The sequence below is a fragment of the Saccostrea echinata genome, unplaced genomic scaffold, assembly GCF_033153115.1.
Source record: "Saccostrea echinata isolate AGI-Se365-2 ecotype Australia unplaced genomic scaffold, CSIRO_AGI_Sech_v1 ptg000014l, whole genome shotgun sequence".
Lineage (NCBI taxonomy): Eukaryota > Metazoa > Mollusca > Bivalvia > Ostreida > Ostreidae > Saccostrea > Saccostrea echinata.
This window is the reverse complement of record NW_026889763.1, coordinates 737,661-751,247: the sequence shown is the minus strand read 5'-3', so window position 1 is coordinate 751,247 and position 13,587 is coordinate 737,661. Positions and strand designations below refer to the sequence as shown.

The 13,587-nt window shown below is 33.6% G+C and overlaps 1 protein-coding gene across 1 annotated transcript; it reads left to right on the top strand.

Moving 5' to 3' along the window:
- The first annotated feature begins 5,004 nt into the window (after positions 1–5,004).
- On the top strand, positions 5,005–12,477 carry LOC133187088 (glutamic acid-rich protein-like). Its single transcript, XM_061322453.1, has 5 exons — positions 5,005–5,080; positions 6,024–6,042; positions 6,665–6,802; positions 9,054–9,305; positions 10,002–12,477. The coding sequence occupies exons 1-5, from the start codon at positions 5,078–5,080 to the stop codon at positions 10,589–10,591; spliced, it is 1,002 nt and encodes a 333-aa protein (XP_061178437.1). The 5' UTR covers positions 5,005–5,077; the 3' UTR covers positions 10,592–12,477.
- The last annotated feature ends 1,110 nt before the right edge of the window (positions 12,478–13,587 follow it).

The following is a 13,587-nucleotide window of genomic DNA, read 5'->3' as shown; positions in this document are numbered from 1 at the left end:
TTTTTAAGTGTTCAAATGTTTACCAAAGACTCAGGATTTTTAATTCAAGAACATAAATGTACAGTATACACACGTGTCTGTATTCTCAATATTCTGCATTAAAGGGATCTAGACAAATTTTATTTTATTCCCTTTCTGCACATTGTAAATCTTTACTTTTTGCATGAAATAAGCACATTTTTAAGCATTTGCCAATGCGCATGCATACTCTGTTTTGGGGATATGAATTTGTTACTTTTGTTCACTCCATTTTGGAGGCTCAACATGTGTACATGTCCAGTACTTTTTTGGTCATTTGGTTGCTTCTAAGACTATATCTTAATTTCCTTAGTTTGCTGTGCAGTTATATATATATATATATAAAATAGAAAAAATATTTTCTCTTGCGGCCACTAGATAATTTTCTGGCAACAGGTAAATAAATAGATCAGGCTGCTACCACATGAATAACTGGTGGCTGCCAGATCATTATCTGATGGCAGCCATTTAATTATCTGGCGGCCGCCAGAAAATTATTTGGTGACCGCCAGTTAAGTTTCTGGTGGCTGCCAGATAAAACGTTTTTAGCTCACCTGAGCCGAAAGCTCAAGTAAGCTTTTCTGATCACATTTTGTCTATTGTCCGTCTGTCTATCTGTCCGTCTATAAATTTTTAACATTTTCGACTTCTTCTAAAGAACTACTGGGCCAATTTCAACCAAAGTTGCCACAGAGTATCCTTGGGTAAAGGGGATTCAAGTTTGTTCAAATAAAGGGTCATACCCTCTTCCAAGGGGAGATAATTACAAATTAGTGAAAAATTAATGGCATCTCTTAAAAATCTTTTTCTCAAGAAAACTGGGCCAGGAAAGATGAAACTTATATGGAAACATCCTCAGGTAGTGTAGTTTCAAGTTTATTCTAATCATGACTCCTTGGGGGTAGGGCTGGGCCGCAGTGGACAATCAAAGTTTTACACAGGAAAAATCTTTAAAAATCTTCTTCTCCAGAACCACTGGGCCAGGAAAGATGAAACTTATGTGGACACATCCTCAGGTAGTGTAGATTCAATTTTTTTTTTTTCAAATTATGACCCCTTGGAGTAGGGCAGGGCCTCAATGGACTATCAACGGAATACAAAAGGAAAATCTTTAAAAATCTTCTTCTCACAAACAGCAAAGCCATGATTGGTCATATTTATATGGAAGTACCTTCAAGTAGTGTAGATTCAGTTTTGTTCAAATCATGACCCCTGGATATAGGTGGGGTCACAATGAATGATCAAAGGTTTACATAGATAAACATGAAAAAACTCTAAAAATTTTCTTTTCAAGAATAGCAAGGCCATAATTAGTCATATTTATATGAAAGTATCCTCAGGTAGGGTAGATTCAAGTTTGTTCAAATAATGACCCCTGGTGGTAGGGTGGGGCCACCATAGAAGATAAAATTTATAGGAAAAAATATTTTTAAAAACTTCTTAAGCCATGATTTGTCAAAGAAATATGGTAGCATCTTCAGTTAGTGGTTAGTGTAGATTCAAGTTTGCTCAAATCATGCCCCCTCCCCTTAGGGATAGGTTGATACCACTTATAAAATACTAAACTCCTAGCCAAAGTGTTGAAATGAGCGATGTGGCCCATGGGCCTCTTGTTTCTTCCTGACACCTACCGGCTTCCGTACATCTGTACATGCAGGAGTATAAAGGAATCGTTCGATTTCATGCCAACAAACAGCATGCATTCATTTTTTATTGCATGCATGTTGAAATCACCCAACAATTTTCCATTCATCGCTAAATTTGAAAAGAAGACTTATTCTCAAGTTGTTTGCAGAGACGCGAAAGAAGTATAAAAAAGAAACCTAACATTAGATACCATAAATTTGCCGTGTACATACAACAAAACTCTGTTGTTAAAATAAACCCAATATAAAACATTGCTATAAAAGATCTTTCTTATAAAGGGGATTCCGTGTTGACAAACTGCTGTAATAAAATAAAGTCCACTTACAAAAGCTACTGCTTTTATAATCTTTATTTTTATTAAGAGTACAGGTACTTGAGGACAGTCGCTCCCTGATATACAACACAAGGGTTGTTCTTCAATTATGTGATTTCCGCAAAGTGCCTGTATTCCCATCTTCCCAAGCGTGTTTTATGTGGAGCGGAGTGTATCAGAAACCCTTGACTTGGGAAGATGCTGTATTCCAAATGCATGCACTTTGGAGAGATCGAGAGAAAAAAAATTGAAACATCAGACTCATAGTTGAGAAAGCTTTTCTCGTAATCACGAGATCTTTGCATATTGAGACAGCAGGGGGGGGGGGGGGGGGGTACTGCCCCTATGTTGAACTCATTAAACTTCTCTTTAAACCTGCATTACTTGAACTTCGATCTCAATTTTTTTAAGTTATAAAACCTCAATATAATAACTACTTCAATTAATACATTCTTTTTGTACATTTGTACAAAAAGTTTTTTAAACTTCAATAAAACTTGATTTTACATACAAAGAATGTTTACATAGATCACTTTAATAGTGACGCCCGCCAACAAAGTCAATTATTTTTCATCTCTAGATTGTTTCAAAGTTTACATTTAATTCTGGGAATAATAACTGGGATTTATAGCCAGTAAGTCTACTTTAGGAGGGCAGGATTTTAAGGCCTTTGTTATTATATGCTATCGGAGGTTTAATGAAAAGTTATCAGCGGGGAAAATTATTTCATTTCAAAATATTCGGTCCTGTGGGTCCCTGCTCTTATCTATGAGAGAAAGTTTAAAAGGCCACATTGAACATGTATTGTCATCTTTGCGGGTGTTTTGTATATGGTTTGTGAGAGACGAGAATCGTTTTTATCTTCTAGATTTGATAAATTACAAATATAATGTGTCGGAAGGTTTCATCAAAAGGGTGCTTCAAAAGCTTCATTTACACATAAAAGGAATCCTACAGTGTGATTTTCCAGTGATTTGTGGTCTCAAACAGCCTAAATGTTGATAAAATATGCAAAATAAAAAAAAAATCTAACTTAAAAGCTTATCCAAGGGACAGTCCGACACTAGCTATATATAGTACACAGAGGAATTAAGAGTGTGTGGGGGGAGGGGGGGGGGTCAAGCCCACTCTCTAACGAAGGACAATTCTGCAAGGGAGATTGGGTCAAGCCATTTTCGTATTATTATTATTTTTTTTATTTTTTTTATAATTGTACAATGTATATTAAATAAAATTGAAAAATTCAGAGAATTGGACCAGAGAGACCACATAAAATGAATATTATTGTATCAATTCTAAATTTTTTACTGCACAAATTGTTCAAAGCCGAAAGCAATCAATAATCGAATCAACTTCAATGTACATATTAAGATGTTTTTGAAAAAAAATTATTTAAAAAAATGTATATACTGCGGCTGTATTGAGAATTTAAGGATGACTGATCTGTAGGTTCTAAAAATCAGCAGTTACATGTACATGTAAGTAATTAAAAATGCGTACAAAAATGTCAGTGAATTCATAAAGTAATGGGTGTTTACCATACTTGCATGTCATTTCTTCAAAGTTCGTCATTACAGTTAATCCTATTTTATAGGGAAATCATCAGATCTCAAATTTATTTTCAGGAAACGAGTATTAAAGCATCAATTAGGCCTATTCATTTTCTTATTGAAAATTGATGAACAATTTCAATTGTTATATAATACATAATGTAAACAGCATGTACTATCAATACAGATTATTTCCAGTTTCATTAATTTCATGCTAATAAACATGGTCATTTAAAGCAAGATTAAAGGAAATTCGATTTCTCTAAAAATGTACGTTTTAGACTAAAACTTTTAGTACATTCGTGGGGGGGGGGGGGGGTTGCAAATATATGCTTCTTACGAGACCATTTGCGTGAAATGAAAATTAAGTAATAATAAACGCTCCTGGATGAGGAGCGGATATTCTTAACGAGAGACGTGTTTATCATATTCTACATTTTCAATTTACTAAGTGGTGGTAGATGGTAAAAAATTAAATTTACGGGGTAAAATCTATCGTCAAACACCGTTATCTCGAACTCGTTGGGACCGAGGGGGGAAAATCGAAATATCCAAGTACACTGTACTCGAAATATTGAGATTGAAAAACATGGGAAAAAGTGGTTGGGACTTCCATATCACTTATAGTCATAACCTTGGTATTGGAGATATCGGTGTGCGAGATACCCGAGTTCAACTGTATATGAACTTGTACTTGATTCCTGGCAAGAAAAAGCAATTTACTCATTTTTTATAAACCCTGAATCTGATTAAGTCTCTTAACCATTTCAAAAATCAATTGGGAAAAATACATTTAAAATGTTCCTTTATTTACTTCTGAAACTTTTTGGTTTTTTTTTCCTTCCGCTGTCAATGATTTTGAACTCAGTTCTCACTCAGAGGGAAATGTAGCTATCGTTAGCGATTTTCCGATATCCCCCACAATCAAAATCCTTTTATTGGGAATTACCTATAAAGCCCCTTTACACACATAAACCTGCCCCCTGCAAGTTATAATGAAGTATTCTCTACAAGAACCAGCGAGGAAACAAGTGCTGGAATGAATAATTTTACAAACTCTAAGTAAAGATTTATGCTGCTTCAAGGACTATTCAAACGAGCTGAAATTTTCCTTTAATATTTTTAATCCATACATGTTCAGGTAGATGTGGTATTTAAAACCCATCGGGCGAAAACTGCTGTGGGTAACTAAGGGCGTTAATGGAAAATCAAGACATATACATGTACAAAGCTAGTATTGGGGGGAGGGGGGGTCTCCATGTTCTACCCCCTTCCCCTCCCCACTCACCCAAGGGTGAGAAAAAATAGAATCTGGTTCTGATTTTTTAAATCTTTCTTATGTCAATTGCTTACAACTTAAAATTTTCTCTTACGTTATATTTACATTGAACTTTAAAAGAGAGGTAATGGCGCGAAACCTAAGATATGATAGAAAAGTCGATTTAAAGCGCAATCTTATTCCCTTCTATACCCTGTGTATGGTTGTTGTAAACAAACAGCTCAAGCCCTCGCAGTCGTTAGGAATATCCTCGATAAGGAAAAAATTAACATGGTAAGTCGATTTTTAAATCTTTTCACTTGTTTTCCATAGCAACGACATGTTTAGTTAAACTGTGCGTGTTCTTTTCACAAATTCTGACGTGAATATGTTGATTTTATTTTTTTTTCTGTGGCATCTCTATCTTAGATACGAATTAGTGATGGTTATTTATTAGAAATTTAAATAGACGATCGTTGTTTGAGCATGTTGATCTGCATCTTTAGACACCATATATCAAATAATTTTGTTTTGAATATTTCAGTTTGAAAATGTTTCTCAACGCTTAAGTTCGGGATCTTTATATATCTTTTTCTTCTGTTTTTGACAAATTTGACAATGAAACAATTTGCTCGTTTTTAATTTAAAGAGTCCAGATGCCCCAAAACACCGTTACATTATTCTAAAGACATCAAAAAAATCATTCCTCGCCGCTTTTGTTTATTACTTATCCAATGTCTTAGAAAATTAATCAACCTATGAACACATCAAATTCTTTAAATTCTACTTATTCTTTACAGCATTTAATGATTTAAAATTACATGATTAAATATCCTTTAAAAGACAGAAGATTCTCTTGATCGCATGATATCTATCCGCCCCGTAGGCGGATTTCTTTCATGCAATTACAAAAAAATACCAATTTCATTCCAGTAAATCTATCCTTATGTCTGTCGTGAGTGAAATACAACCATAAATTGTTCAAATCTACCCTGCTTTATAAATTTTGAAGACGGTTTATTATCAAGATTCCATTTAAAAGGACCACATTTAGGTGACCGATGCATTTATAACACAGCCTGCATGATCAATTTTTACAATAATACCTCAAAGTTTATGAGGCCTGCATGTATAAATGCGTCATAAAGTCAGTCATATTTTCTTTTACTGTGCATGTGACTTTTATTATATCTAATTTATAAAGTAAGAAAATAAACCATATTTCTCTTTTTTTCAGAGTGAAGTAGAAAAAGCGAGTAAGTTTTCTAGTTTTGTTTAGAGCACTTATTGATAAACATGCACCCAGTGCCAATAAACATCTTATATACAAATTTCCAAACTATATTTAATTTCTCAAACATTTTACAACCTAAGACTACATTGTCAACATATTATATAAAATTGAAAATATGTTTGTGTCGCAAAAGAAATTTGTTGTCTCGGTGTTATCTTGATTATTATAATATATAACATTATATTATTATTTTAATCATCTAAATTACATTTTGATCTGTAAAACTGATTTTCAGTTTTCGAATTTAGAATTGTAAAGATTATGAAGCATCGGTGTTTTAAAAGTGCACCTCTGTGTTTGCTTTAGAGGCGTTATGCTTCTGTTGACAATATTATCACTGTTAATATTGAAATGTTGTTCGTACCAGACTTAAGATTTTTGCTAGAACTTTAAACTACCATCTTTGTAACATATATTATGCCCCCCCCCCCTTTTTGTATACTGACACGTTTAACTCATTAGTGATTACTAACTCTAGAATAAAATTTTATTGGATTGCGTTTGTTTTTATTAAATGATTGGTAATTCGGATTAATTATGAAGTAGGAGAAGAGTACTTACTGTTTACGTACTGTATATTTCAGGCTACCAGCAGTATTTTGACCGTTTCGCTACTGACGGTTTGCTGGACAAGGAGGGATTTAAGAGAGTTTTGCAATGTCTAGGGGCAGATCCACCTCAGTGTGTCGTAGATGAGATTTTTGCTGAACACGATAAAGATGGTAATTTTTAGTCCCTCAATATCTATAAATATGATTTTTTTTTCTTTAAATTGAATATAAATTGATTTATCTTCAGAAAAAAAAAAGATATTAGTTTGGGGGAAACATCTTATGAAAAAAAGATCCCCACAGGTCTCACAATTTGAACAAAATATGGACAAAAATTCCTTTATTTTGACAAATGAAACATATACAATTTTTACTATGAAAAGCTTAAGGTCTTTTATATCGATTTCAGATCAATAACAAAACAGCTTCCGTTTTTTTTTTTGTTTTTTTTTTTTACGAGTTTCGCCATCGTTCAGTGAGCTAAGACGGCATTAGACACGATCGAGTTTTTACAACACCGGAAGACTTTTAAAAAAGATTCAGGACTGGGAAAATTTTCATTTAGAGTTATTGAAAGAAATCACGTGTATTTACCGGCTCTAAAAAGATGTATGATTTATTTCTTTGTATACAGACGGACACAGATGGCAATAATTTGAAACAAAAACGGACGAAATCAGTTTTATGTACTATTTCATAATAACATAATTCTAATACTCAATGAACTTATAAATAAAATTTTCTGTGGAATTCCCATTTTTAGCTCACCCGAGCTGAAAGCTAAATGGAATTTTTTTGATCAGATTTTGTCGGGTTCGTCTGTCCGTCCGTCCTTTTGTAAACTTTTCACATTTTTATCTTCTTCTCCAGAACTACTGGCCTAATTTCTACAAAACTTGCCACAAAGCATCCTTGGTTGAAAAGGATTCAACATTGTTTCAATGGGAGATATCTCAGAATAAATGAAAATTTAGTGGCATCTTTCAAAAATCTTCTTCTCAAGAACCAATGGGCCAAAAAAAAAAATTATGTGACCCCCCCCCCCCCCCCCGGAAAGGATGAGGACATACTGGAATATCAAAGTGTAGGGAAAAATTCTTTAAAATCTTTTTCTCAAGAACAGCAAAGCCATAGTTATTCATATGGATATAGAAAAAAGTATCTTCAGGAAGTGGATTCATGTTTGTTTAAATCATGACCTAAAGTGGTACGGTGGGCCACATCTTTAAAAAATCTTCTTCTCAAAGACAGCAAAACCATCGTTGGTCATATGAATATGACGCATCTTCAGGAAGTGTGGATTCAAGTTTTTTTTTAAATATCATGACACCTGGGGTTAGGTTGGGGTCACAACAAGGAATCAAAGTTTTACATAGCAAAATATAATAGAAAAAATCTGCTAATAAAGAACAGCAGGGCCATATTGACCCAGGTAGGTCTTGTGGCCCATGGGCCTCTTGTTGACAGATTATGTTTATTTTAGCTCACCCTTACCAAGTGCTCAATTCACTTTTCTGTCAGTTTTTTTTAATTCCCTGTTTTGGATTTCCTGTCCAAAACAACTCGGTCATTTCTGGCAAAATTTGTCGCAAAACATCCCTGGGTAAGGAAAATTCAACTTTTTTTTAAGTTCAGGGACAGACACTCTTTATAGAAAAGATAAATCCTTTTTTTTTAATAATCCATGCTTTCTATTCTGAAGAACCATTTTGGGGGTAGAGAAAAAGTACATGCTTAGCTAGAAAAAAAGTATATGTATCTATGTATATCTATATATATCTATGTAGCTTGGTTTTATAGTAAAGATTCACATTAATTTGTTGAAATCATAGCCCCATAGCTTAAATAGGGTCACGATGGGAGGGTGGGGTGGGGCATAATAGTATATATACATGTCATTAGGTTAAAGTTTTCTCAAGAAAGTCCGGAGGATTAAATCAAAATAAATGCATCCACATTAAGTGTTGATTTAAGCTTAATTGTTGAAAGCTTGGCCTTTGGGTAGGGTAGAGTCTACAAGAGGGGAATGTAATTGTTAAAATAGTGTAGAAGTTTACGATTTTATTTACGAATTCGTTTGTCGGAGTACGAAATGCGAGTAGGATGAGCGTTTTGTCTTATGAGCTTCAACTGAAAGTACCCTAGATAATCTGATGATAAATTCACTTGAGTCTTTCGACAGAATTTTTCTTGAAATCATAACTCTGTAATGCATTTGCATAAATAATTGGAAATGTTAATTCAGAAAAAAAAATCATTTAATTTTCTATACTTTTTTCATTTTACTCAAAATGGATTATACTTTAAGGAGCGTGACACATGGAATATTCTTCAAACATTGGAATCCGAATGAAAAAAATGTGAATTACTTATACATGTACAACATAAAACGTATACATTGTATTTCATTCCTTCTTTTCAGAAAATTCTCAGTTAAGTCAGGACGAGTTTCACGAATGGATCCAAGACCGAATCAAATCCAAGCCTCAAATGAGAGATTCCCTGATGGAGAGTCTGGATATTCTATTTCCGGGACAGGATGCCGTCAACATCGACGAACTCCTGGAAAAGCTATCCGAACTCGGCGAACAATTCGACGAAACGGAGAGAACTTACGCACGCATGATGCTGACGCAATTTGACAGCAATAAAGATGGTGCTATTGCCAAAACAGGTGAAATTTAAAGAAATGATTCAAATATGAATACAATTCATGTACAGATCCAGGAACTTTCCCTCCAAAATTTCCAAAAAAATCAAATTTTAACAATTTTTGAGAAGCAAAAAATAAAATAAAATAAATTAAAAAAAATGTAAAACCAGAAAGACCTATTTCGTGTATGTTTTTGTGAAAGGAGCGGGTAAGACATGTAACTTTCCTAATTTAATATTCTTCAGATACATGACTCTCCTTACCATAGTGCGGGGGTCCATGTTTACTGGGTGGGGGGGGGGGTGGTTGCAAGGTCATTTTATATCTCAGGAGGGGGAGCTCCGGACCCCCAATATGCCCATGTTATATGTATAATATAAATATTAATTTCAAAAATCTTCATCATCTTGCTTGTTCGTATAGTGCACCATTTCGTTAAACGTTCGTGCCTTTTCGAAATCGTCTGCACAGTTTACTTTCATTGTTCAAATCTATCCAAAATAGGAATGGTTTGGCGTAGATGAAGAAACTGATAATTTTATTTTCCTTTTGTTTTTCTTCATAATTAATGACTGATTTCGAAAAATCTTAATCCTAGCTTTAAGATCTTTGAATCCATACCTGTAAAAATGTGTATCACGTGACTCTGTATTGAAATTAGGGGTACCGGTACATCAATTTTTTAGGATGTAAACACATTATACATAACTGTTGTAGAACTGAGGGACTGTTTCTACTCCGATGACGAACAAATTGATGATGGCAACCAGGAAGTGGAAGAAAATAATGAAGAAGAGGGGAACCAGGTAACAGCGGAGGAGGAGACACAGGAAACACAGGAAGTGACGGAGGAAAAACAGGAAGTAGGAGAAGAAAAGCAGGAGGAAACAGAGGAAAACCAGGAAGTGATAGAAGAAAGCCAGGAAGTGACAGAGGAAAATCAGGAAGTGAAGGAGGAAACTGAAGAAAAGGCAGAAGAAAATCAGGAAGTGACAGAGGAGAATCAGGAAGTGGTTGAGGAAAAGCAGGAGGAAACAGAGGAAAACCAGGAAGTGACAGAGGAAAATCAAGAGGTACAAGAGGAAAATCAAGAAGCAACAGAGGAAACTGAGGAAAAAACGGAGGAAAATCAGGAAGTAACGGAGGAAACAACAGAAGAGGCAAAGGAAAGCACGGCGGAAACAGAAGACGGAAATCAAACGGCAGTAGAAGAAAGTCAACAGGAATCTCAAGATGGAAACCAGGAAGCTACAGACAATACAGAAGAAACAAAGGAAGATTCTGGAAATCAGGAAGGGGTTGAATAGAGGATGTTATTCCGGTTTAAGTCTTTCTTTAAAATGATGTTCTACACAAAATTATATGCATTTACACAATACGAACTTTAATATGAAATGGTCAGTCATCTTTTTTAAAATTATGTCGGATTCAGTGATATTTTGAAAACCTTGACTTTCTTTTAAGTTTTCATTTTGCTTTTGTATACCAGGCAGGGTTTAAGAGAGATGTACTTAGATCTATAATTAATACGGTTACCATAGTGAATGGTTTCTTAATATATGGAATACGGAATATTAAAAAGATTGAAAACGAATGCAAAACAACTTTATACAACGAATGTCACTAGAATTCATTAAAAAAAATCATGAATATATGTTCTTAATTTAAACATAAGATATAAACTGTATCAGAAATAAAACTGAACAACTCAAATGAAGGAATGACGATAACTCTATCAGCTACTGGAGACAGTCAGTTCAATCACTGCATAGATAATGTGCTTCCAAACCTGATTACTGAATTTCTCTAATCTAGTCTCTATTTCCATGGTGACTATAAATGTGATATTAGTTTGAGAGAATTTTTGTACTTGTGTGATTAGACACCCTGTGTCAAGTCTATTCGTATCTTATCTAATTGAATCATTGATTATCCGTTCTAAGAAAATTAATGAGTTAATTACAGGTAAGCAAGAGGTTTTCCTTTGAAGGAATTAATTTCATGTACAGGTGTATAATATATAAATGCTAATGCCTAAATGTAATACTTTTATTGTTATCTTATATATGTATCATTTTTGGAGAAATCTCGCTGTTTTGTCTTTTTATTTATGAAGAACCAAAGTTTTATGTCAATGCTTTAAATATACATGTATGTATCGATGTCATTTATAATTTGTTGGTAAAATATGGCTGTGATAAGTGAAACACATGGCAGTTAGGCCTTCCAAGTTTTTTTTCTCTGTTTAGCGTCCACCCATCTTTCAGAAACCTACCTACCTAATGGCAAAAAACACACAAACCCAAAAATAAAACAGACTTTATATACTTCATACTCATACTTTATACTCATAAAAATGACGTTATTCAAAGGATTTTTTAAAAAATCTATTTTTTTTCATAGAAAGATCTATTCTTCAGCATAATCAAGGTATTAAATGCATACAATATTCCTAATATGGCAAGTTGTAAAAAAATATTTAGAGAAATTGAAAAAATTCAGTGATTTCGACAAGAATATTCAATTTCAGGACTCCTGATTTTGTTTTTTTCTTCTTATATGGGGTGTCAAAAACCAAGGCGCACGCAGACGCTAAAAATAAAAAAAACAAACATGCAATGGCCTTATATCTAAATTGATTACCTGCTTATACTAGAGTCTTCAACTGAATATAGCTGATTACAAACATTTCACAATTAATTTTGACTGTTCCTGGCAATTTTTTATAACCTTATTTATATACTACGTGTATGTATTTTGGAAATAATGAGATGGAACTGAAAGATGCATATAAACCTCTCAGAATTAAAAGTGTAATTTAAACCAATATCTACTTCAGAATGGCACAACTTTTTCCTCCAGTCAGCTTTTGAGTAAAGTATAGCTAGTGTCTATTCTAATTTCTGTATTTCAAAAATGAATCTTTTTAAGTTTATAAGGCAGAGTTAATAGACTTTCAATACCTTCTGATTGAAAGCGAACTTTGAAAATGTAAATGTGTAAAAATATTGTTTTGAAAAATTGTTTAGAGGAAAGATTTTGAATTGACATTTGGTGCAAAATTTAAATGTACCTTCTTTTTGTTTTTTAGATTATTTAATAAGATGAATGTAACACATAAATCACATGCAGAACAAATGATTTGAAATTCTTTAATTCTAATTTAAATTTTAAATTAGTACTTAGTACTTGCTCAAGCACCTGTATTTTGTTAGTTTTAGTATCGAAAAACCTTTCATTTTTACAGGAAAGGTTGATTTTTTCTGTATTCAGTTGCTTTATCTAATAATCTAAATAAAATAAATTGCCCAATTTCTTTTTTAATTTTTCTCTTTTTCAAATGGAATGGATGCTCACATTTAACTTAAATCGGGAGCATTATTTAGTGAAACGTAACAATCACTTACAGAATTTATAGGAGAGTGAAAAAAGGTGAAGATAACGAACAGTGATCGATCTCAAAAAATCTATAAACAATACAAATCTGTGAACAGGACATAAAACACGGACCCCGGAAATTCCAGATTTTGGATCAGGTGCCTAAGAGGAGTAAGCATCCCCTGTTGACCGATCACAACCGCTGTGAGCCCTATCTACTGAGTATTGATCAGCTAGACGGAACACTCCGTTGTCAAAGAACAAGGTTCACTTTGAGCTTTTTTTAGACGGAACATTCCGTTGTCAAAGAACAAGGTTCACTTTGAGCTTTTTTTAGACGGAACATTCCGTTGTCAAAGAACAAGGTTCACTTTGAGCTTTTTTTTAGTCCTGTGAATTTTTGAAAATTGAACTGCTCAGTTTTAGTTGGCAATTATAAATACGTTCAATATCACTTGGAATTTTGGTGACTACATATCTACAGAAAATGACGTAATTTTCTCGTTAGTCTGTGTACATGTATTTTGATGTCAATAATTGCGTCATTCTTCCTAAGCATTGAAAATTTCTTCAAAAATGGCTAAAAGTCGAAGCTGTCTTTTTTTTAATATTTTGTATAGAGCCCAAACTCTGGTCCAGAATGCAATGAAAGAACTTCTTTTGATGATTATAAAAAAGTGTTATATATTTTTTTGGATCGAGGGGAGGGATTCTTTGCCGAAGGTACACAAAATCACCAATTTTCTACAAATTGAAAGAAAATTCCAGTATCACAAAGTCTGCTTTTTAATACCTGGACTCTCAAAGGAATCTTTGTTACAGAAAATAAAAACACTAAGTCTGCAAGTCTCTACTTTATACTAATGTTTTATTCAACACATTGACTTGACATTAATTGACCCCTAAGTGCAAAAGAAAACGACAT